Raw genomic sequence first — 26,879 nt, 5'->3', positions numbered from 1 at the left:
AATATTAAGCGCTCTCCGGAAGCTGTGCCTGACTCGAATGATAATAGATTTACATTTCCAGAAGAAGAAAAAAACCCTGGGGAAATTACAGTGTACCAAAATTATCAGATGGAAATTGAACCCTTGCAAGCTAATTTGATTCCAATCCCCGCTAAGATGATGAGCATCTTGAGGACGAGCAAGCCAAAGCCGCTGCCAGTTTCCTGAATGCACGGGTCCCTAATTGGGCCAAAAGCTGCCTAGCGGCTGCACGTGCACTCAGCTACTGAACTATTCGTCAAGGTAAGTCGGTGTCACATTGCCATATTGTTGTGTGGCACAATGGGATACTTTCTGTGCTGCTCTCGGTTCTCAGAGGAGGAAAGGTTTGTTTTAAAATGCTATAATCTATTTTTTACAAACACATTTCACCATTTGCATTCAGATACTGTACGTCATCATCTTATCCATACAGTGTTCAACTTCAGGGACAGTAAAGATAAATAAATAAATAAATAAATAAATAAATAAATAAATAAATAAATATACATACAAACAAACAAAAACAAATAAATAAATAAATAAATAAATAAAAGTTATTCTTGTGACTACATGATTAGAGTATTTGCAACTTAACAATCATGCTAATTAAACAATGAATAAAAAATAAATAGATAGATAGATAGATAGATAGATAGATAGATAGATAGATAGATAGATAGATAGATAGATAGATAGATAGATAGATAGATAGATAGATAGATAGATAGATAGATAGATAGATAGATAGATAATAATCCAGACAATGAAACATTTAAACCCAGATATATTTGCTAATGAACAAATAATTACTTCTACCCATTTTAAATGACTTTAGGGACAATGTAAGATCATTAGAATACTATTCAGGAACTGAAAAATTCCCAGTAGTAATTAAAATAGTATACTGATTTAGTTAATGCCTTATTCTGCCCTCTGTAGGCATGCTACAGGTTGGACTATTCCTGTAAGCAATTTGCTGCCATCAGAGTCGCATGTCATACTGTAGCATGTAATTATTCAACTAGTCATTTCTGCACATTCACAACACATTTCTGCATTTTATACTGTACCAATCTACTGGAGAAGAAAAGTCAGATAAAGAAGTCTGCTGGCTAACAATGAGTGTTAGAACTTAATATGTAATTGGTCTCCGTTGCTTGCGATGATTGATACCCAGCATGCGTTACTCTAACACATCTACAGTATTAGGAGTTGCTATAGCATGCAAGCCCTTAGATCATAAGGCTGAAAAGACAACTGTAATGCTAACTAGATTTACTAGTGTGTTGATTAATCTTAATCATATTGATTGTGAAAATAAAATGAGATTATTTAGAGTACAGTAAATCTTTGAGCAATGTCTCTGGAGTGCAGTGTAACAGGGGCAGAAAATAATAATTTGCTGAAGCTAATGATTTTCAGTCAATAGTGTTTAAGAGTTTTAGGTTTATGTTTATGTACAAAAACAAGTCTGACTTGGAAAAAAATATATTATATGTGCAGGACATTATTCAATTTAGTACATTTTGTCACATAATGTTTGACTTGGAAAGTTTAAATAACTAACTTTCACACTCACCTTTATGTCCTGCGATGTGGATCGGTGATAGAAAGAGTGTTAGCATGCAGATGAGCAGCAGAACTTGTGTAAAGGTCTTCTGCTCTTGTTTCTTAATCATCCTAGGAAGAGAGAGAGAAAGAAAGAGAGAGAGAGAGAGAGAGAGAGAGAGAGAGAGAGAGAGAGAGAGAGAGAGAGAGAGAGAGAGGTTTGTAAAGGTCAAATCTTAAAAAATTGTCTAATGTAAAAATCACATCACACTAATAATACATTAATAATCCTGCACTAACACCTAAATTAACACTTGCTTAATTATGAGCTAATAATGAGTTATGACATGTACTAATCACCAGCTAATGAAGAGCTAACCTTAACTATGACATGAGTCTTGTGAATTTATGCATGAAAACGCACACCTGAAGCACGTCAGTAAGTGTTTGTTAGATTAATTAACATCTAGCGGCAAACTCTCTCTATGAGAAGATTGTGAATTTGAATTTCAACTTGTTCAAATCATTTGTCATACGCAGTACAGCTGTGTGCACAAACATCATCCACAAACATATTATGAATACTTCCAGAATTTATCAAATCTAGAAAGATGCAATAATAATAATAATAATAATAATAATAATAATAATAATAATAATAATAATAATAATAATAATAATAATAATAACCACCAATCGTTTCAATTCAACCCATTTTTTATCGTTCTCCCAATTAAACTGTAGTACTAGTACATGCTCTGGGAGGATCAGGCCTGGATCTTTGCTCCTTTACAAACTAGGGTGAAAATAATACAATAACAGCATCTGCTAAAGCAATACATATTATCAATTAACATTTAAAACCAGAAATGAATCGAGAATAATGCAAATAATAATGTTAATGAAATGTATTCATATTCTTTCTAATAGAGCAGGTTTAATGGAGTTTAATTATTTAATGGAGTTTAATGGAGTTTAATTATTTAATGGAGTTTAATGGAGTTTAATGGAGTTTAATTCACACTCAAATTTTTATTAGTTCCTGATTAGTACATGCCTTAACTCATCATTAGTTTATATTTAATTAAGTAAGTATTAATTGAGATATTCTTATTCAAGTACTCTTACTGTAAAGTCATTGTCAATAGTCAGTAGTATATACTGTATACATATGTTTTGGAAAAAACTAGTTTCATGATCTATATAATCTATATACCTAATCTATGATCACACACACACATCACAACTGCACATGCGATCTTAGTCTGTACACTGTCACTTAATAATGAAGTAACAATAAGGAGAAATGCCGCAAGCTTCACAATTCTTATCACAATTTCTCAGCTGTATAAAACTAATCTGAAATTCATTCATTCTCAAGATGTTTTTTTTTCTTTGTTCTAATTACACATTAAACACCAGAGTTGAACTTGACTGCACTCTAAATTTTATTGCACCTTCTTCCATTTGTCTTTGCCAACCCAAATATGTAACACCTCCTAACTCATCTATTTTTTTTACGAATTCGTTTTACGAAAACGAATTATTCACCTTAAAATAACACCAACCCGATACCCAAGCGAATCTGGTTTCATTCTCAAATATGTTGAATTTTACTCTGAGGTGAGTGCTATATTTTTTCACCTCATGCAAGTGACAGGCTTTGTCCCTGTCTCAGTGCAGAAAATGAAGTCGTCCTCTGTATTTCTGAGGACGTGTCTAGATTACATATTCCATATGTAGGAAGGTGCCAATGGTTTTTGTACACACACGCACACACACACACACACACACACACACACACCACACACACACAAACACACACACACCATTTTAGGATGTGGCTATAATTATTATTGACTAAATAAGAAATGATTTTCAGGCGAAAGTGAAGGTGATATTTTTGCCTTTATACAAATGTGAATGCGATCAGAATATCAAGACACTACATGCATGTGTAAGCTTGTATAAATTTTAAAGCATACTCTGTTTTTAATTTTTAATTCTTTCTTAATTTAAGATACTTTCATGAGTGTTATGTTTATGCTACTGTATGTTTAAATGTCCTTATTACTGTCTGAGAGATGCCACACTAAACTGTCATATTGTAAACAACGACAATATTACCTTTACCTTTACCTTTACCTTATTAGACAGTTCATATAAATATAGGGTGTAAAAATCGCTAATTGCAAAATTGCTAAATGTGAATGACTGGTGAATCGAGACATTTGGTGATTTCCGTTATTTCTGATTGCTGAGACTTGGGAATCTGGTTAGTACACGGAAGCAAAGAACGTTTTATATTGTAGATTGTGAAGCACTTTATAACTTGAGCTAAAATGAGACTTGTTATGTCTGTGTGTGTGGCTTTGTTTTGGTTTTATTTCTGGTCAAATGTAGACATCTCCATAAGCATCTGCTCAACCTTCAGTCTGTGACACAGCAAATTAAATCTCAAAACACAAGAACCCAGAATATGCACCAATAGATCTGTTCTTTATATTTGAACAACAATGGCTGCAGTGTATTTACTCCCTGAGGAGATTGAGGAAAGATGATCTATCTATCATTGATGACAAACTGCATCTCTGAGTGGTCGAGGAGCTGCTCAGGGTCTAACCAGAAGGCCCTCATGAGTGCGGTGGGAATTATCCAACACATCAACACTTACCATCAGGGACAGTTGAGAACCATCATCAGTGACTTCTCCCCCATCCTGGAGTCTCAGCTATCATACCAGGAACACCTTTACCTTCTCAGCTGTCAGTCTCCCTTCACGATGCCACTAATCCCTCTATACTGTACTTCTACTTGCACTATATGTTAATCTATACTAGAGTGTGTTTGAATGCCATTCATTCATGCCACTGGATCCATGTCTACGTATTTACCGTTCCATTTGTACTTTCTTTTAGCTTCACCCTTCATTCAGTTGTACTGCAATGTCATTAACACCATTCAATCATGTCTACTCATATATCATGCCATTTGTACTGCATTGTTATTGGTGATCCTTCCTCATTTATTTCTTTCCTTTTAAAAATGACCCTAGGGTAGATAATTCTGTGAATGTATGTATGTATTTTGCCCCGTAACATACTGGCAGTCTGTATTTCAGTCTCACACCCAGTGATTTAGAGACAGGCTCCAGGGAGGGAAGGGAGGTGGGAGGGGGAGAGAGAGAGAGAGAGAGAGAGAGAGAGAGAGAGAGAGAGAGAGAGAGAGAGAGAGAGATAAAGAATGTTAGAGATCTAGACTAGCTAGAGGCTCTCTAGAGATCGATCTATCTCGCTCTAGATCTCCTTTGTATTCTTCTTCTCTTATCTCATCTATCTAGAGATCCCTCGACGTTTATAAAAGTCAAATCTTAAAAATTGTCTAATGTTAAAATCACTTTATATGTGTTTATGTGTTTAAGAAAGAAAAGGAATGATGGAAACTCTGCTTAACATTTGTTATGCTCTAGTTTTACTCTAGTTTAAATTTAATTGATTATTAATAAAATAAATAAACTGATTATTCCCATAAATCAAATATAAATAAATGTTTTATCTCCTTTAGTTTCAGTTCTGCCATAGATACACACTGGCTCATGAACTTTGGAAATTTGTAATTTGATATTTGGTTCTACTTTTCCCAAGAAATTGTTCACTCATATACACACACACACACACACACACACACACACACACACACACACACACACAAAAAAAACACACACACACACACTCACACACTACGGACAATTTTCCAGAGATGCCAATCAACCTACCATGCATGTCTTTGGACCGGGGGAGGAAACCGGAGTACCCGGAGGAAACCCCCAAGGCACGGGGAGAACATGCAAACTCCACACACACAAGGCGAAGGCGGGAATCTAACCCCCAACCCTGGAGGTGTGAGGCAAATGTGCTAACCACTAAGCCACCGTGCCCCCCTCTGAAGGAATATAATAAAGAATAAAAATACAGTGTAAAAATGTGGCAAGGAGCCATAATATTTCTTGTAATTAATAATTCAAAAGTTTCAAAGACTAACAAAAGACTGTTCCTGTTACCGAAAATGTCTAAAACAGCACACCGTGTACTCTCACTGTTCGTGCTGGATCTCATCTGTCTTCAATACACTTCTCCTGTGTGAATCATATAAAGGCAATCACACTGCATCTTCTTTTTTAAACATTTCGCAAACATTTAATCCTTTATACACGCATTTGACTTCATTCACACCATATTTGCTTTGCTCTTTTAACCCAAGAACGATTGCTATGGTGGCGAACTGAGAGAAACAGAACATGTCTAGGCCACTTTCTGTGAACTGTAGAGTTTGCAACCCCGCGAGCCATTTTCTTTTCATCAGCTCCTTCTCCCTACAACAAATTGAATAGCCACAGGCCAATGAGCACAGTTCACAGCACAGCGCTGACCTTGGAAAACAACGAACATCAGCTGCCTCCATGCAGAAGCTCGGGAATGAAAAGTCCTCAATGAAGGTATCCAAAGATACACAAATCGCAACACTGAGAATTTTAAAGAGATTATTGTCATTTTGCAATGGCACTAAGAAAAAGGTTCACACCAGTTAAATAAACCGACAGGGGATTGCAATTTATAAATGGAAAAGCAGTCGCGGCACGTAACCAATTTTTTGTCATTAAAATTGTGTCACAATAGATTTGGCTGGTAAAATTCTATTATATAGTCATGTGATCATCACATTAGCAAACATCATGAAGAAAAATGAACACATTAAACAGCACAAGTTATAATGAAGGATGTTACAGTAATATAATTTTACATTACATTATTTCGGCCATTTCTGTCTTCTTCACAGCAGTTTTTTTTCTTTTTGTCATTATCCTGTGATCATGTTTAATTCTGTAACTAATAATGATCACTATGACGGTACTAGAGGCAGCGATACGTATATTATGCTCCTTCTATCAAGATTAAATTTGCTCATAAATCGACTGACTGTTCTTGATTGCTGCTTACTAAAGAACAACAGTTACCTGCTGTATCCTGTCCATAAATGTTAAGTGGTAAATGCTTTCGTAAAGTCTTTATGCTGGTAAATATTTCTTCATGTATTGTTTGTACACTCTGTAGGCTGGTAATATCCTTCCAAAATAGTACATCATGTTTTTATACATATCCTACAAATATTTAGAAGGGCATGGATGAAAAAAGTATCAGTCATGTAAGGCTGATTGGAAATGTGTCTCTTTGCAAAAGCTGAAGCTGTAGGTGAACTGATGCTTTTCAGGGTTAACAGTGCAATGCAAAAGAAAAAGAGAATGCTGATGAGTCAAAATGTAAATCAAACAGAAGAAGACAAAGTTCCTCGGTTCAAACACTGTAATTCAGCCACAGTAACACAACAGACCTTAAAGATCTTCTCAGAAATGGGATTTCTTCGGTGTTTCTACAAGAGTCATATAAGTGAAGAAGATTAGATCGAACACCCAGCACTATGCACTGAGCCAGAAGTCCTGAAGTAACAAAGCTTTACAAAGACAAAAGTCTACTGAAGTTAGTCACTTAAAGTTAATAATGATAATTAAATAAATCTGAATCATCCTTTTATTCATTTTCTGCAGCATTGATGGGGTACCAACTCAACAAAGGGCAGGATGGGGTACCAACTCAACACAGGGCAGGATGGGGTACCAACTCAACAAAGGGCAGGATGGGGTACCAACTCAACAAAGAGCAGGATGGGGTACCAACTCAACAAAGAGCAGGATGGGGTACCAACTCAACAAAGAGCAGGATGGGGTACCAACTCAACACAGGGCAGGATGGGGTACCAACTCAACAAAGAGCAGGATGGGGTACCAACTCAACAAAGGGCAGGATGGGGTACCAACTCAACACAGGGCAGGATGGGGTACCAACTCAACAAAGGGCAGGATGGGGTACCAACTCAACAAAGGGCAGGATGGGGTACCAACTCAACACAGGGCAGGATGGGGTACCAACTCAACACAGGGCAGGATGGGGTACCAACTCAACAAAGGGCAGGATGGGGTACCAACTCAACACAGGGCAGGATGGAGTACCAACTCAACAAAGGGCAGGATGGGGTACCAACTCAACAAAGGGCAGGATGGGGTACCAACTCAACACAGGGCAGGATGGGGTACCAACTCAACACAGGGCAGGATGGGGTACCAACTCAACAAAGAGCAGGATGGGGTACCAACTCAACAAAGGGCAGGATGGGGTACCAACTCAACACAGGGCAGGATGGGGTACCAACTCAACAAAGGGCAGGATGGGGTACCAACTCAACACAGGGCAGGATGGGGTACCAACTCAACACAGGGCAGGATGGGGTACCAACTCAACACAGGGAAAAATCACACGCACACTCACACACTACAGAAAACTTAGAGATGTCAATGTTACAAAGTCAAAGTATTCTGAGGAAACCTTCAAAGCTCAAGGAGAACGTGCAAACACCACACATGTATGTTCGAGAAGGCAAAACTTTTGTAAAATATATTTCACAATACTTGTTCTCTCCATTTTTTAGCTTACAGCCGTACATAAAAGGACAGATGCAAAAGCACAATATCAGTGATAAGAATCACAAAAAAGAATCTATGCTGCAGATGTTCATTTGTTCTATAGCTCTGTGTGTGTGTGTGTGTGTGTGTGTGTGTGTGTGTGTGTGTGTGTGTGTGTGTGTGTGTGTGTGTGTGTGTGTGTGTTTGTGCGTGTGCATGTTTGAGGTTGTATTTGCATGTGTTTGTGTGTTTGTGTGTATTTGAGTGTGTTTGTGTGTATTTGTGTGTGTTTGTGTGTATTTGAGTGTGTTTGTGTATATTTGAGTGTCTGTTTGTGTGTATGTGTTTGTGCGTGTTTGTGCGTGTATGTGTGTTTGAGTGTGTGTTTGTGGTTGTGTTTGCATGTGTTTGTGTGTGCATTAGTGTGTTTGTGTGTATTTGTGTGTATTTGAGTGTGTTTGTGTGTGTTTGAGTGTCTGTTTGTGTGTATGTGTTTGTGCGTGTATGTGTGTTTGAGTGTGTGTTTGTGTGTTTGAGGTTGTGTTTGCATGTGTTTGTGTGTGTGTAAGTGTGTATTAGGGTGTGTTTTTGTGTTTGTGTGTGTTAGTGTGTATTTGAGTGTGTTTGTATGTGTTTGAGTGTGTGTTTGTGTGTATTTGGGTGTGTTTTTGTGTTTGTGTCTGTTAGTGTGTATTTGAGTGTGTATATGAGTGTGTTTTGTGTGTGTGTGTGTGTGTGTGTGTGTATGTGTTTGAGGTTGTGTTTGCGTGTATTTGAGTGTGTTTGTGTGTGTGTGTGTGTGTGTGTTTGTGTGTTTGAGGTGGAGCTGTAACACTAAAAGTCTTATGTTATATAACATTTTATTATGTACAGTTAGGCATACAGAACATAAATCTCACAGTGAGCTAAACAAAAAAAACTATTATTGTAACTTCAATTCCAATTAGAAAAACAACACACACCAACAAACAAGAAAAATATGAGACAGTTTTCAGGTCACTGAATAGCCAGAGCATCGGAGATGAATAGTGGTATGATCGCCATTTCTTTTTTATTTAGTTGCAGTGAGTTCAGGCTGGTGGATGGAGTCACCTTGACTGCACAGTTCAGCTCAGATCTATGAATGTGGCAGGAGGGAACTTGGCAAGAACGAAGAGTAAGTACAGGTGATGACATCCTGTAACATGCACCTGCTGTCTCAAAAGCTTCTCCAATGCTAGCAATTGAAAAGAAAAACAAAAAAAACAAAAAAACAAGTAAAGGCTCAGGGCTGGAGGGTCATAAAATCTGATATAATGTGGATCATAAATTTATGTAGATGGTAGTTTGTCAACTATATGAGGCAATAAACATAACAGAAAAACAATTGCTTCATTTGTTTTGTTTTATTATTGTACTGTGTATATATAAATCTCAGATTTGTTTCCTGGAATTTTTTCCTGGATGTTTTTTTTTATACAGCTCCTTGCTCTTCAGGGTGCTTTGCGTTTTGTGGTTTTCCAGAATCAAGTATATTTATATTAATATCAAATAGCAATAGATTTAATATTTAGTTACACTCAGGGATGCTCCATTTAGCCAGTAATTTAACTTTTGATGGCTGGTTATAGCAGAACTAATTTAGAGATTTATTTTTTTTGTTATTTTTTATAAATTTTTGCAAACTATTCTGATCTTTTCCACAACTTTAATATTAAGTGATTATCTAGTGTCCCTGGTGGTCGAGTGGCAGGAATCCCAGGCATGGAACCAACCCAGCCACCGAAGGGTTAACATCCAATGCCGGTCCAAAGCCTGGATAAAATGGGAGGGTTGCTTCAGGAAGAGAATTTGCCATTAAACCTGTGCCATAATCACGTATGTGGAAAGGGATGATCTGCTGTGGTGCCCATGAACATGGAGCAGCCGAAGAACAGCAATATCAAATTTTATGCAGATTCCAGAATAACAGTATAATCCCAATTAAATTCATTTTATTTCCAGGTTCTAATGCTACAAAATGTGGACACATTCAAGCCACATCAGCACAGCTGTGTATTGTGTCCATGGGTCCAAGCCTTGGTCAGTTTCCAGCTGTTTTTTTGTATTTTAACTGCTTATGTATTTTTATATAAATATCCTGATTTGTGCAGGTTAACAACTATCTGTCTTTTTTTGTGCTGATTATTTACTTTGTTTATTCTATACTATAAGTGTTAAAGGGCTTTTTATACGTGTGTAAGTTTATATTTATACTATAAAGAAACAGGATATGGGGCTTGAGAGTGATAATGAATGATACTGTAATCAGGCCCTGTTTGCTTCTGATATTCACATGTGTCCTGTGTTCCATTCACAGGGGTCTGGGACACGGATGACTATATAACGTTTGTAGTAGAAGTGAAAAAGCATCCCGGACAAAACACCACCTAATGCTATATGTTCACGTATTACAAAGTGACAGGAGATCATTTGTTTTCAGTGTTCTGTGACTTCCGGAGACATGAGCGACAGTGACAGATGTGTTCACAACGGATATGTGTTTAACAGCACTTGTGATTAATCCAGACAGATGTTAATACCAGCTCTGAAGTCTTTATTTATTTTGTCACATCTACATTACAGCACAGTGAAATTCTTTCTTCACAGACTCCATAGGTTAGAGTCAGAGTGTAGGGTCAGCTATGATACTGTGTGTGTGTGTGTGTGTGTGTGTGTGTGTGTGTGTGTGTGTGTGTGTGTGTGTGTGTGTGTGTGTGTGTGTGTGTGTGTGTGTAAAAGTTAAGTAATACTTTTATTTCACCTTGTTACTTAGAGGTCAAAATGACCTTAGCGTTGTCTCTGCTGTTCATTATACAAATTGAACCAAGCTCATTAAATCTTGTTCCACTTTTGGTTAAAAAAAAAGAGAGAAAGAAAAAAAAAATATCTTAAACTGGGTCACTGCAACCCAAAGGGAACATAAGGGTTAATACTAAGAAGCCTTATTTATATGGTAGCACACTGTTCTACAGTATGTAACATTAGCAAAGCTGCAGCCATAATCGCCCTCAGTAATGATGATGGTCTGTCATTTATTTCCTGAGCCACTGCAACTTGGCAGCCATCAAGTCTTCCGTAACTGTCTTTTGATTAAACCTTTCTCTTTTCCTTTCTCTTCTTCATGCGGCCCTGATCCTGTTGCACCTAATGCCAGTGTGATGTTTCAATCAATGTCCCTAAAATTCCACCCAGCACCCATTAGCTGTTCAAATCATTCATACCAATCAATCTTGAATCCTTCTCTTTCTTCTTGCTTTATGGCTGCGGTCCTCTCCTATGATGGTTCAGAATACACGTAGCCTATTTCTGATCCGGCTTTAATTGCTCTTTTTTTTTCTCGCAATGGCCGCATTAATTATGGATATAGTTCAGAAAGGCATCGTATGTCTCAGTGTGAATTCCTTTAAGCTCCGTGGCCGGTTTGAACCGATCGACACTGTATTCAGTCACAGATTACAATTTTAAAGTGGGATAAATTTGTGGGAATTAAAAGCCCATCTTAAATACTTACTACGATCTCCAAAGACACATATTTAGCTTTAATTTTTGCTTGTTGAACAATGTTTCCTCGTACAGATTACACTGATCCAGACAAAGATATTACAGCATCGATATGAATACCGCAGTTCGAGATTATGATGTACATGATGTTAAGTAGATGCACGTCGCGGTTTTTCTACAGTGTTGCTTAACTAAAATTTCGTACAGTAAGTGAAAATAAAACAAAAATATCAATAATAAATGAATAAAAATAAACCTGTCAGTTCTCAGTTTAAAAATGTCCAAGAATCGATTAAATCTGTGAATTTTCTAAACAATGCTACACATTCTTTTTTTTTTTTATCTCTCTTCATTCATCCTCTCTGTATTCTGACCACTTTTATTCTTCAGTGTTTCAATAAAAACTCAAACCATACAAGCAAAAGCAAGTTTATGTCCTGAGTAACATGCTCCGGTTCATTAGTTTAAACTTAAATAATTCCTCATTATTAGTTTTACACATTATATAATTATATTTTTCTGTCATTTCTTGAAGGAATCACTTATTCAAAGCTGAGTTAAGCCAAATATATTCTGTGTGAGAAGGATGTGTTAGAGGATTATTTATCTATCATTTATTTACAATAATTCTTATATCTGTTGTAATTCTTAATAATAATGATTCAGATGAAAATGCTTTTAAAGTTTTTTACCTCCCTAAAAGGAAACCTGGACAAATAAATAAGATGCATAAATTGTGTTTTCTTTGTTTCTATGTTGTAGTAGCGTTTTATAATAATAATAATAATAATAATAATAATAATAATAATAATAATAATAATAATAAAAACTTTTATTATTATTATTATTATTATTATTATTATTATTATTATTATTATTATTATACCACAAAAAGGTCTTCCATTTAGGTCCAGAAAGCAATGCGTCTTAGACACATTTTTCTCTGTGTTCGTTGATGGAGATGTGAACCTATTTATTCTTCAGTTGGATTTTGTACATCATGTTGATTTATTTCATTATACTTTGTAACCAGTGCACCACAGTATTGTCTGTAAATCGTTAAATCTTCTCACATTAACAGTTAGTGTTAGAGCTACTGCCTGAGTTTTTTTGCAAAATACCATTACCTTAGAAACACTCCCATCATTAAACACCTTTCAAGCTCTTTTACAAACTGCCCTGAAGTAAACATGTTCTTGTCCTGAGGTGAAATGTGTTATGGCCTTTATTTCATTTCCATTTTGTTGCTTCTTGGTGTATTGTGTGTGCTTTAATGTGTCGAAATCTTCTTTTACGTAAAACTGTTTGCTCTGCCGTCTTGACCAGGACTGCTTGTAAGAACTTTCCTGGCTGAATAAAGAATGAATGAAAAAATTAAAAGTGTTAGTTCCACTGTAGCATATTGACTAAGCTCAGTAAAATGGAATCAACGCTGGCAGCTTTTCCCTTTGTTCTCATCCATCAACCTGTTCAAGGCCACCGCTCATCGTTCTGGAAAACAGCACGGTGCGGTCTCTGCCAACACATTGCACATGCTCTTCTTTTATAAAGCGACTTAAAACTGGAAAAAAAAAACAGCCGAGTGTTCTGAGAAAGCTAACGGTACCATTCGCCAACATGTTCTGTGCATGTGCTATGTTTCTGCTCAACAAGACCAAAGCCAATGTAATGGGCTTTATAAATCCATTAAATTCTTTCAACCTTTCGAAACGTATTTTTGTTAGGATATAAACATCAAACTGAGCATTCATCTATTTATTTATTTTTTAATTTTTGGGAACATTTGTGTGCAATTTCACATTTTCAAACAATATAAAACTGTGCTTACATCATTACTAATAAACAAATAGAGTAACTAATAAATAGTCGAGATTATGCAACACCACTTTTTTATTATCTGACATTTAATAATCATCTGATATTGTTTTATTAAAAAACTACTAAGCTTTAAATTGATTTCAAACGATCCAAGAAAATATACATGAGACTCAAAGCATGCTGTACAAAACCACAGCTTTTACACAAAAATCACTAAACACTAATGTAAAAAAAAAAATTAAGCAAAAGCTTTTGTATATATTTGTCTATGATGTCATTTGTTTTGTTATGCGTTTGATCAGTTGAAAATAAATATCAATAATCACATTCTAGTCATTTGTTATTTAATTCTCTCTTATATCTGATCAACCACCTTTTTTTTCCTGATATTGACCTCAACACTGGTACTTGATATCAGATGCTATTTTAGGCAATTAATCAAAATCAAATTGTGACTAATTAGGGTTATTGAATCCGTAATCGTACATTTCTAACATTTCCCCTATAAACACATTAAAAACAGCTGCCTGTTCTCACCCACATGTTTTTGTGTGTCATTTAACATCCCTAGTTTGGGTCGTTTGGGTAAAATGATTCTAAGTTCTAAATGAATCAAACATCCATATAATCAGATGATTCTCATCCTGTGATTCGGGTTATTTTAGTTTTATTAAGCTTTTGGTGCTTTTTTTATATTTTAGAAATCTACTTCAACTTCAACTGCAGGCAAAGGATTCTTCTTTAAAATGCCTAGAAGTGAAGACAAATCTGTACTGACGTTCTATGAGAGCCGTACTCATGTTCCACACGTGAATGAAAGACAGATGTGACTGAATGTCTTGGACCTTTATCTGTAGATGATCTGGAAAAATCGTACGCTCCTCTGAATATCACAGAGTTTAATTTCTAAGTTCGCAAAATCCTCTCAAAGTCCTGCAGGGACTGAAAACTACACTGGGGTGTGAATTATAATTGTATTACCGTTATCGCATTATTCCATCACACGTCTTGATTTTTATATTTTATAATTTTTTTATTCGAAATGAAATAATTTCGTAAATGATTACTAATAAAGAAATAAAAATTAAAAAGCCCAATAAATAAATAAATAAATAGATAGATAGATAGATAGATAGATAGATAGATAGATAGATAGATAGATAGATAGATAGATAGATAGACAGACAGACAGACAGACAGACAGACAGACAGACAGACAGACAGATAGATAGATAGATAGATAGATAGATAGATAGATAGATAGATAGATAGATAGATAGATAGATAGAAATTCAAAGTGAAAAATATCTGGCCCTCATTAAGAATAACTCTTCGTCCTAACCAGTGTGCTACATTTCACCTTACACAACTGGAAGGGCCGGAAGTATATAAAGTGTGTTCCGAACACTACGGCAGGCGCTTGTTCTCTGACAGGAAGGAAGTAGGTGCAATGTGAAGTGTCAGTACAGATTTCTATTTTTACTCTCTGGCTTGGAGCGCTCTCGCTTTCTGGCACGGCCAACCCCAGATATGGCAGTTGACTACACAGTTTTTAATTAACGCCTGTGACTGATATAACTATTAGGCAATTATCTCCACAGCACTAAACACTCATAAACCCAAACACATTAAGTTAAACTAGATACTTGGCTCCTATTTAAAGTGAGTTTTGTTTTGACCAAAATTGATTATGTTTTAATTTATTTTCAGTACGGTTTTCTTTTTTCTTTTTTTAATTAATTAGCTAGATAACATCGAAGTACATTAACAAGGCTAAATGACATTCACTCGATTTGATGACATACTATGAACAGTGTGTTATAATAAGCTTATACTTCTTGTATTCAGGAAAGTAACAGTATAATAGTATAATAGTTAGCATAACCATTAGCATGAAGGTATATAGAATATATACAGTATGTAAAATATTATTTCCATTCGAAGCATGTTACTTTTACAGCCTAGAAAACAGGAAAGGGTATTTAATTTAAAGTCAGTAAAACTAACAGGAGATGGATTAGCCATCATTGGACTGCACTTGTAGAGCTTGAGGATGAGCAGCTCTGGCCCTATCTCAGTAAAATATTCCATATTCTCGAGTTAACAAAAGTCGTATACAGTATAATGAGGTTTCAACTTTGCCTCGCTAGAACAAAAGACACAATTAGGGGATTAGTGTTCATTCAGCTACAATGGCATTAGTGAGATCAGACACTGATGTTGGAATGTGTCTGTGGGGATTAGTGATCATTCAGCTACAGGAGCATTAGTGAGATCAGACACTGATGTTGGAATGTGTCTGTGGGGATTAGTGATCATTCAGCTACAGGAGCATTAGTGAGATCAGACACTGATGTTGGAGTGTGTCTGTGGGGATTAGTGATCATTCAGCTACAGGAGCATTAGTGAGATCAGACACTGATGTTGGAGTGTGTCTGTGGGGATTAATGATCCTTCAGCTGGAGCATTAGTGAGATCAGACACTGATGTTGGAGTGTGTCTGTGGGGATTAGTGATCATTCAGCTACTGGAGCATTAGTGAGATCAGACACTGATGTTGGAGTGTGTGTGTGGGGATTAGTGATCATTCAGCTACTGGAGCATTAGTGAGATCAGACACTGATGTTGGAGTGTGTCTGTGGGGATTAGTGATCATTCAGCTACAGGAGCATTAGTGAGATCAGGCACTGATGTTGGAGGGGATTAGTGATCATTCAGCTACAGGAGCATTAGTGAGATCAGGCACTGATGTTGGAGGGGATTAGTGATCATTCAGCTACAGGAGCATTAGTGAGATCAGACACTGATGTTGGAGTGTGTCTGTGGGGATTAATGATCCTTCAGCTGGAGCATTAGTGAGATCAGACACTGATGTTGGAGTGTGTCTGTGGGGATTAGTGATCATTCAGCTACTGGAGCATTAGTGAGATCAGGCACTGATGTTGGAGGGGATTAGTGATCATTCAGCTACAGGAGCATTAGTGAGATCAGACACTGATGTTGGAGTGTGTCTGTGGGGATTAGTGATCATTCAGCTACAGGAGCATTAGTGAGATCAGACACTGATGTTGGAGTGCGTCTGTGGGGATTAGTGATCATTCAGCTACAGGAGCATGAGTGAGATCAGACACTGATGTTGGAGCGTGTGTGGGGGGATTAGTGATCATTCAGCTACAGGAGAATTAGTGAGATCAGACACTGATGTTGGAGTGTGTCTGTGGGGATTAGTGATCATTCAGCTACAGGAGCATTAGTGAGATCAGACACTGATGTTGGAGTGTGTGTGGGGGGATTAGTGATCATTCAGCTACAGGAGAATTAGTGAGATCAGACACTGATGTTGGAGTGTGTCTGTGGGGATTAGTGATCATTCAGCTACAGGAGCATTAGTGAGGTCAGACACTGATGTTGGAGTGTGTCTTTGGGGATTAGTGATCATTCAGCTACAGGAGCATGAGTGAGATCAAACACTGATGTTGGAGTGTGTCTGTGGAGATTAGTGATCATTCAGCTACAGGAGCATTAGTGAGATCAGACAGACACTGATGGTGTAAGAGTGAGGAGGTCTGGGGTTCAGTCGGTGTTCCAGTTCAGTTTTGTTGAGTCAGAATCAGGGCTCTGTGCAGGACACTCGAGTTCTTCTACTCCAACATTAACACAGCATGTCTTCATGGAGCTCAGGGGCTTTGTGTACAGGGACATCGTCATGCTGGAACAGTGTCTGAGTCTCTTAGTTCAGTGAAGGGAAAATTGTAATGCTTTCTAGACAATTGTGTGTTTTTGACAGTTTGTGGAAGAACCACATACGTGATATGTGATGCTCAGGTTTCCACATACGTTTTTGCCATAGAGTGTACCAAATACAGATTTAAACCAAATAATTTAATACATGCCCTGTCACTGCACTGGTAAATCATTTACTGTCCTTCATGATCTACTGAAAATGGACATTAATGTCTATTACATATAACGTGACATGTCCATACATCTACAGTCTCACTTTGAAGTCTATGTGTGTTGTTTGCAACTTTACTTCGAAAAGTTTTTCAAAGCTTCCTCATACTCATTTCAATGCTTGTATTTTTCAAAGCTTCCTCATCTTCCCCCTGCGAAGGAAGAACTCCGTCTTGTGAGAGAACAATCAGGGAGACAAGGAGAGAGTCAAGGTCAAGTCAAGGAGAGTCTTACAGCAACATTTGCTATGTGCACAAAGTTAGGGAAGTAGACAAAACATAAACGTGTGTAAGGGTATGAGCTGCTTCTTATTATATCAGCCATGTGTGTGGGATTAATGAATTCATTTTGATCTGCCATATGGTTTAAGGCTTGTGTAATTTTAATAAGAAGAAAGGCTGTTAAAGCAAAGATCTAATTGCCTCTGCTTTACTGGAAAGAGGTGTGAGCACACAAGCATTAAATGAACAGAACATGAACCTCTCTCTGTCTTTTTTTTTTTTTCCTCCCCGATCTTTTTTTAACGGTTGCTACGGCAAGGCAATAGCAAAGTTGTTCCACTCTCAGTCTCCAGTGGGGGTTTTTAATCCCCATTAACTGACAGGCTAATTTGTGAGATTGGATTACACAAGAGGCTCATTTATGGCACCTTTGGACATAAGGGTCATGTGATGCTGCCCTCGACTCCACTCAGCAGTAAGACATGCTTTCCTCTTGAGCCTGGTGTGTGCATTTGTGTGGAAGTAAAAGGAGAAGTCATCTGATTAATCACCTACCATCAAACATTTTATCATGATTTACAACATTATAGTGATATATCATTGGTATAATAAACATATAAATAAATGATATTATATACTGGACAGCTAAAGGATTTTAAGCAGCATTACATAAAGGGCTAATTCTAGCCTTCCTCTATGAGCAGGATCCAGTTGACGCACGTGCTGAAAAAAGTTGAATCTCTTGCACTTATGAAGCATCTCAGTGCAGCGAGTACCAACGAGAGTGAAGACAGTAGAGCACACGCTGCTTCTGCTTCATCTCGTATGATATGATGCAGATAAACACTGCAGAATTTTATACACAAACACCAAATCTCCCTCCGGAGTGTTTCATTTTAGCCACAACAAGAAAACTATATTTGGAATGCTATTGACTCCACCCACTGATAAAACATCACTATGGCAACCTGTAGCAGGACCATTTACTGACATCTTTATAGTATAGCGACTGAAGACATACAGCTTTAAAATTGTTGCTTAAGAGAGTGGAGTTATGCACTGACTGGTCACTTTAATAGGAACTCTTTAGGAAATCGGCTCACTGCAAATCCCTGAGAAATGAAGATTACTATTTTTCCCCCAATCTTCAACTGTCCGGTTTGGTGCAAGTCTGTGCCTACTGTATCCTCAGATTTCTGCTCTCGGCTGACAGAAGAATACGGTGCGATCATCTACGGTTGCAGTGATGGAATTTTAAGATCATCTTTTGAGAGGAAAAGTCTAAACATAAATCTGTTTCCCTTTTTTGGGCTGAAATGGGAGAAAAAAACAGGATTGTATACAGTAGGAGGTATATGACAGATATTTATGTTGTGTCTCCTGCCCTGTCATGGTTCCACACAAGGTCAAATAAACACCGTGTCGGTAATGCCAGAGAGAAGCTCGTTTTACTTTTGAAGCCATTAGGCTTGGTAAATCAGGCTGTGCCGTGATCACACACATGTTTACATTACAATTGAACATTTCTTGCTCACAACCAAAAATCAAAACCTTATAGCTTTAATCATGGTGAAGCAATAAATTACTGTTCAATAAACAAAGAGAACATACCCACTATCTATCTATCTATCTATCTATCTATCTATCTATCTATCTATCTATCTATCTATCTAACACACTATCTATTATCTATTATCAGTTATCACCTATTATTCTAAATAAACCTATAAACCAGTTCAACTTTTGCCTTTTGCACTGCCAACTATTTCAAGATTCTTCTCAATTCTATTTATATGTGTGTATCCACACATGCATGCATCCATGAACACGCACTTTGAGAAATCACATGCCTCAGCTGACAAGTCGCAGTGTCTCCACACTCTGCATGTCAGCAGGTGCATAAAGAAAGAATAAACAAGCGAGGTGCAATAGATTCTATTGAAATATCTTACTTACTAACAAATATCCTGAACGTTATATAGAGCATTATAATATTAGAAAGTAATGGTATAAAAAAATAATGATTTAGACCTTTGCCTTAGGAGAAGTCTATAATGTTGTGAAGAAATTCTCTTTGAAAAAAAAGGATCCTCTTCATGAATATGGGTGGGAAGTTGAAAGAAAGTTGAAAAAAAAAATCCATTTTTCTTTTAGAATTTTTTATTTGAATTTGATTCGATTATGTGAATTTATACATATGTTATATTTATAATATTATAGAAATATTATATACGATATTTACATTACATTTATTATTTTAATAATATTTATTTTATTTATCAGGTTTGATATTTGATTTTTTTTTACTCTTATTTATTTATTTATTTATTTTTAAAAACAACCCCCATACACTGCCTATGCTCGTGCGATATCCATCCCAAGGATCTACATCTCTCCATTAAGTTTATTATAGTATATTTGAATGATTTGTTTTTTACTCCTTGATTCCCACCTACCCCATTCCCACCCTTGACCCTCGTTCATACCCATTAGAGACCACATTTTACCACATACACCATTTAAAAAAAAGTACTATACAATGAGTTTGATTAGTTTGTAATTCTCCCCCGATTTTGGCAATAAGCACAGAGGAATATAAAAAAGCAGAGGCAGAGCATGTGATCGTTGTTTTCCCCCAAGACACAATCCACCTAATGTCTCCACTAAGATGCAGAAAGATTTGGATGTGATTTGTTTTCCTTTTTTGTCACTGATTTTTTTTTATATCTCAAATCTACCCACTCCGGAATTTTATCAATATGAGGACAAGGAAAAGAAGATTTTTTTCATATGTAGTTATTTTTGTGCATGAAGCATCCTCCTAAGGGAGCCATAGTACAGTAAGTGTAATGAAATGCATGTGGAAACAGCAGAATATACACCAAGCACAACAGAGAGCATTTCAGGATTTAGATGGTAGATATTCCTTTCACCCCTACTCTTGACACCACATGTGTCTAGCTATGAAGCCTGATATCCGATTAATTAGGTCTTCGAGCAGGACTAAAGCAGGGTGAGACACCATGGTGTCGGTGCCACATGTGAAGGAACAGACAGGAGTTTGTGGATAATTGGCTGGGCTGCCCGGTGGAAGCAAGTCACGGTTGTCCAGGGCGACTCATTACATTACAATTCATGGAGTGCATCCAGCCTCTGTCATAAAAAAAAAGCACCAGTCGCTTCATCATCCAGGCAGGGAATGTGATTTGGAGTGGTAAAGGCTAGAGAATGTTCATGTGGTGTACTTTTAACGAATGATTATGATTTCTTTTGCTGTAACTGATCCTGAGGCACAAATTGAGCCACATCTACACCTGCTGTACATAGAATCACTGCTGGTGTCCCACAAGGCTCAGTACTTGGTCTTCTTCTGTTCTCCCTTTATACTTGTTCTGTTGGTGAAGTCGTATCTTTACATGGTTCAAACCACTGCTATGTGAATGACACTCAACTGTTTGTCTCCTCCCTTCATTCAGACAGCACTCTTTCTGCTCAGAGTCTGCTACACTTTCTTCACTGACTTCCTGTAGCTTCTGCATCTGTAACTCCAGCACTGCTTGACTAATCCCAATACCAGGTGGTGATTGCGGGGGTCTCTTCTCTGTTCTGGCACCTACATTAAATTTCATTAGAAATCTAGACAGCTGAATTACTAGCTGTTGAAAGGTTTATTCCCTCTGTGTTTGCTGTTATAATGCGCTGCACTCTTTTGTGAAGTCTTTCCGCTAGATGATGTAGTGTGGCTGTGGGGATTAATGATCATTCAGCTACAGGAGCATTAGTGAGATCAGACACTGACTTTGTAGTGTGTCTGTGGGGATTAGTGATCATTCAGCTACAGGAGCATTAGTGAGATCAGACACTAGATGTTGGAGTGTGTCTGTGGGCATTAGTGATCATTCAGCTACAGGAGCGTTAGTGAGATCAGACACTGATGTTGGAGTGTGTCTGTGGGGATTAGTGATCATTCCGCTACAGGAGCATTAGTGAGATCAGACACTGATGTTGGAGTGTGTCTGTGGGGATTAGTGCTCATTCAGCTACAGGAGCATTAGTGAGATCAGACACTGATGTTGGAGTGTGTCTGTGGGGATTAGTGATCATTCAGCTACAGGAGCATTAGTGAGATCAGACACTGATGTTGGAGTGTGTCTGTGGGGATTAGTGATCATTCAGCTACAGGAGCATTAGTGAGATCAGACACTGGTGTTGGAGTGTGTCTGTGGGGATTAGTGATCATTCAGCTACAGGAGCATTAGTGAGATCAGACACTGATGGTGTAAGAGTGAGGAGGTTTGGGGTTCAGTCAGTGTTCCAGTTCATCCCAAAGGTGTTCAGTGGGGTTGAGTCAGAGTCAGGGCTCTGTGCAGGACACCCGAGTTCTTCCACTCCAACATTAACACACATCTTCATGGAGCTCAGGGGCTTTGTGCACAGGGGCATCGTCATGCCGGAGCGTCTGAGTCTCTTCATTCCATTGTAGGGAAAATTGTAAGGTTACAGCATACAGAGACTTTCTAGACAAGTGTGTGCTTTCAAATTTGTAGCAACAGTTTGGGAAAGAATAACATAAGGGATTGATGGTCATGGTGGAACTACTACTTTTCATGGTTTAAAACATACATAATCAGAGTTAGGTTAAGCATGTGTAGAGAGGATTTAATGACAATATTGTGCTCATTGGTATTCAGACCTCAGACATGCATGCTGTTCAGAGAGCTGTGTGAGATTTGTGCATATGGGGTGATCCTTGCCATGAAGACAGGCATGTCTCACTTAAATGTGAGACATGCCTTAAGGTCATTTTGTTTGTTGTTTAGCAGTAGGGTTCATAGGATCACAGCTCAAATGAACTTTCATTCAAATGAGCCAGTGACTACTTTTCCTTAAATCTTACACTCTTAGGGGTAACAAGGTTTCATCTAACACCATTTTTATGCATCACCATCACTTAATGTGAAGCGAGAAATCCCTGATGTGTTAAGAAACCTCACAGTTATAACAGCATCTGTAATTCTCCCTCTTTGCTAGATTAGAAATCACTGACAAGCTGTAATTAGAGTTTCCTGTCCTCGCAAAACATGGTGGCTTTCAGATCTCAGAGGTGTCTCGTAACACACTTTATTTGCTGGAGTAACTTTTTGAATTGTCACATCCAGGGATCTTATTTACCGGCATATATTCTGGATAACATTGTGACCCTGACTAGGATCGATCCTGAACAATTACTGAACTTAAATGAACGAATGGCGTTTGAATTAAATTCTGTAGAGTCGAAGTCAGATAACTTTTATTTTTACACCAATAAATATGTTAAAAACAAAAAGATATTTTTATTTTATTGCATTTAGCTGTGTACTATCCATTACTTCTTCCTATTACTGTATCTGTCCAGTTATGTGATCTTACGCTCATTTCATTCTCTAAGAAAAAATCTTTGATTTCACGCTTGATAAAGTTTCACCCTAAGTCACTCCACTGTTTATAAATCAATGCTATTCTTACATTGTGCATTGAGTTATTTCCTAATACACAAGGGTTTATGTTAAAGCTACGTTAATTATCACTAATATATGCCGTATGCCCAACTTCTGTTACCATTTACTAGTATTAAATCATTCAGATCTTATGAATGTCACCGTCACCATCACCGACGGTATTCTCCTAAACTCCGAAACCTTTCCTCAAAAACTATTATGACTAGTATTAATTATTTTTAGGTGTTTATACTTTTGCTTGAGCCATTATATTTAATGTAACAGTACTTTTTTATTCTTTTTCTTTTTTTCAAATGTATTTTCTAAGTCGTCATTATTTTAGTCGAGCAATAACATTTTATTTTATTTATTATATTTTATTTAATAATATAATATTTTAATTGAATATTTTTTAAATGACGTCACCTCTTTACCTGAGTAATAATTTTCTGACAGATAAGGTCATTTTTCTTCTCCTATTTTTTTCTTTTAACAAGTGCTTATTTTTAAATCACATATAAGCAATATATTTACTTTTCTCTTTTTCAAGTGACAGTAACTTAAATTGAGTAATTGTTCTTAAAGTGAGTAAGGAAACAATACCCATTCTCTCTCAACTGATACTCTGATTCATTGACGGTGTTGACTTTTGTTCTGTAACACCGACAGCTGTGTTGTAATTTAGTTTTCATTATTAATGCATTAATGCGATAATATTTCAATAATACTGTCATTTCCCCCACTCAGGTAAGATAACTTTAACTTATACCCTACATTATTTATTATCAGACTGATTAAATCTTAATTCATAATTTTTTCAGTCATCCTTTGCACAAAAGGGGCTACTATACGAAAAAGAAGCTACATGAACAGGAGAAATATTATTTAATTAATGTCTAAGTCCGAAAATTTCTAGTCATTAAAATTTCTTTGTCACAGTATTTTATCCCCAGAACAGCTTCTTGCCAGTTTTTAAGCAAACCTCTACATCAAAGTGCTGCATATTTGCTTTGCAAATACACTGAATATTCCTGGGATAATTTAACTGTTGTCTTTTTATCCTGATTTCTGTCTCCACAATACACTACATACATACATCACTATAACCAACAGCAGTGAAGTCGGGCTCCTGACCCTTTAAATAGACTCTTAATCATTGTGATGTACAAAAATTAATTCATACACTGTATATACAAAACTCACTGTCTGCACTTCGGTCATAGCTGCACTTTAGTATGTGATTATGGACTTTAGAGAACCATGAGTACTGCAGAGTTATCAGAAAACATAACTACTAGCTTTGAAATCTTTTTTCTCTTTTCTCAACACAGAGGAAACAATATACAGTATGTAGATGATTCACAGGACTAAGCAACCCTTGATTCATGCTTAATTTAACACCAATCATGAATACTCTTTAATTACTTAGAGCGGCTGGTTATGATAATATAAATCAATCATTAAATTAGTCCATAATGTAATTAACACTGAGCCAAATTGCAAACCGTGTTTCACGTAAATAATTAGCTCAGGTGCATTTTATTGCACATGTATGAGTTTAAACTTGACGAAACACCAACACAATAATGGTTACAAACTACAAGGATAATTCAAGAGTAATTTGGATATATAACAAAGTCGTAATATGACCTGCACCACTAACTCCACTATGTAGTTTTACATGGCAGTGCTTTATTGTCGGTCCAGGATTACACAGCAAAAATCCCCAAATGATGCAGCACTGAAGTAAAGTAGAAGCAACAACAAATAACTCATACTAATGACTGAATGGACACCATGATGTTCTGTCCAAGGATAAGGACGCTTCTGAAGATGAATGGATAAATGAACCAACAATGAATAAATCAATGAATGAATGAATTCACTTCTGTAAAAGCTCAAAGAGTTAATAAACACAATAAGGCTTCTGACAACATGATCTGTCGTGATTTAAAAAAAAATCCTCATTCAAAAATGTAAAACTTTATATCACACTGTTGATGTTCTGGTATCCGACGTAAGGGTCAGAGAGATCATTGGAGATATTAATAATGTAATAATCCCAGGCTACAAAGTGAAAAATAGTCTCCAAGACGCACTTTGGTGTTTGGTGTAGTGTGTGTTGGGAATGAGTTTGTACCTGCTGCGCCGCTCCGTGTGCGCTCTCTTTCCCTCTCTATTCCTTTCTCTCCCTCTTTCTCTCTCTCTCTCTCTCACACTCCTCAGCTCTGTTCCTTAATCCATCAGATTGAGCAGAGACTGGCCAATAGTCCGGCGTAATATGAGCATAGTTGATTTCGCTCAGGATCACGCAGCCCTGTTGGGATTTCTGATTTTTGGCGACTCTGCATCTGCTTTAATCCAGATGTTGCTCACGCGCCGCGGATGCGCCGATTCGACTTGCGTGATGTTCCAGTTCCGTGTGCGCACAGGTAATGTAAGTCCTCCGCGCACAAGCAATACTTGGGTGACACTTTAACACGGAGACACGATGATAAAAGTGGAAGAAAGTCTGAACGGCGCAGATAGGCACTGTATAAGGCTACAGTGGGAGTGAGTGAGTGAGTGAGTGTGTGTGTGTGTGTGTGTGTGTGTGTGTGTGTGTGTGTGTGTGTGTGTGTGTGTGTGTGTGTGTGTGTGCGTGCGTGCGTGTGTGTGTGTGTGTGTGTGTGCGTGTGTGCGTGTGTGTCTGCTCATCCCAGTACGGCGTTCCAACACACACTGCCTCCACCAGGAAGAACTGAGTCTAGGTTTTGGAGAGAGTGAGTTAACACTCAGCCTGTGATGGAATAACAGCCTATTAACAACAAAAACAACAACAACAACAACAACAACAACAACAACAATAATAATAATAATAATAATAATAATAATAAAACGATAACAACAACGATAACAACAACAACAACAACAATAATAATAATAGTAATAATAATAATAATAATAAAGAAGAAGAAGAAGAAGAAGAAGAAGAATTTGTTGCTTTTGCTCTAAAAGCAAAATTAATGAGAACTGTGCAGACTAAATTTAATTTCATTACATTTACAGAAAAATTAATAATAGTATTTGTCATTCTGTTTGATAAATTATATCTTGTTTAAGTTGAGATCATTAAAATAAATATGGCTAGTAAATGTTAAAACTTGCAGTCTATATTTTGGGTTTCTACATAAGTATGGAAATAGACACAATATTAAGAAGAAGAAGAAGAAGAAGAAGAAGAAGAAGAAGAAGAAGAAGAAGAAGAAGAAGAAGAAGAAGAAAACATTTTTATAATTTAGTTGCAAATGCAGAAATGATTTGTTGTGATAATAAACCTTCGACTGATCAAAGCAATACTGAGTTAATTCTTACTATTCCCCAAAGATTAAATGAGAAAATATATCATGGACATAATAATAATAATAACAACAACAACAACAATAATAATAATAATAATAATAATAATAATAATAATAATAATAATAATAATAATAATAATAATAATAATAATAACAATGTTTTATTGTTGTTGTTATTATTATTATTATTATTATTATTATATAAATTATTTTATTATTTAAAGTTTATTTAAGAGAAAGGCATGATCTTGTCAAGTCCTAGAACAAATCTTCTAAATATGAACAGAGTGCGCCATCGTGTGGACATGTACAGTAGTGTCCTCTTTTCATTGGCCATCAGAAAGGAAAAGTATTTAATATAACCACCTTAGTTATTTTTATAATTACTAGTTATACTTTCTTATCTAAAATAAGTGTCCTTTGTATTTCTTATTCATATATTGCGTTAAAGAACAATTTCACA

At 36.7% G+C, this 26,879-nt stretch overlaps 1 protein-coding gene across 3 annotated transcripts in view; it reads right to left on the bottom strand.

Moving 5' to 3' along the window:
• tafa2 (TAFA chemokine like family member 2) overlaps positions 1–25,711 on the bottom strand; it is a 44,458-nt gene extending 18,747 nt beyond the window's left edge. For 2 of the 3 annotated variants that reach the window (XM_027153874.2, XM_027153876.2), the window contains exons 1-2: positions 25,216–25,711; positions 1,601–1,701 (exon numbers count right to left, since the gene is read on the bottom strand). In XM_027153874.2, the coding sequence (XP_027009675.1) occupies positions 1,601–1,700 (100 nt within the window). In that variant the 5' untranslated portion in view covers position 1,701; positions 25,216–25,711. The remainder of the gene's footprint in view (positions 1–1,600; positions 1,702–25,215) is intronic. The other variant, XM_027153875.2, reaches the window with a different exon arrangement.
• Positions 25,712–26,879: the final 1,168 nt, after the last annotated feature.

Source organism: Tachysurus fulvidraco, chromosome 19 (assembly GCF_022655615.1).
Source record: "Tachysurus fulvidraco isolate hzauxx_2018 chromosome 19, HZAU_PFXX_2.0, whole genome shotgun sequence".
Taxonomy (NCBI): Eukaryota; Metazoa; Chordata; class Actinopteri; order Siluriformes; family Bagridae; genus Tachysurus; species Tachysurus fulvidraco.
The sequence above is the reverse complement of the archived record's forward strand: the minus strand, read 5'-3'. Positions and strand labels throughout refer to the sequence as shown.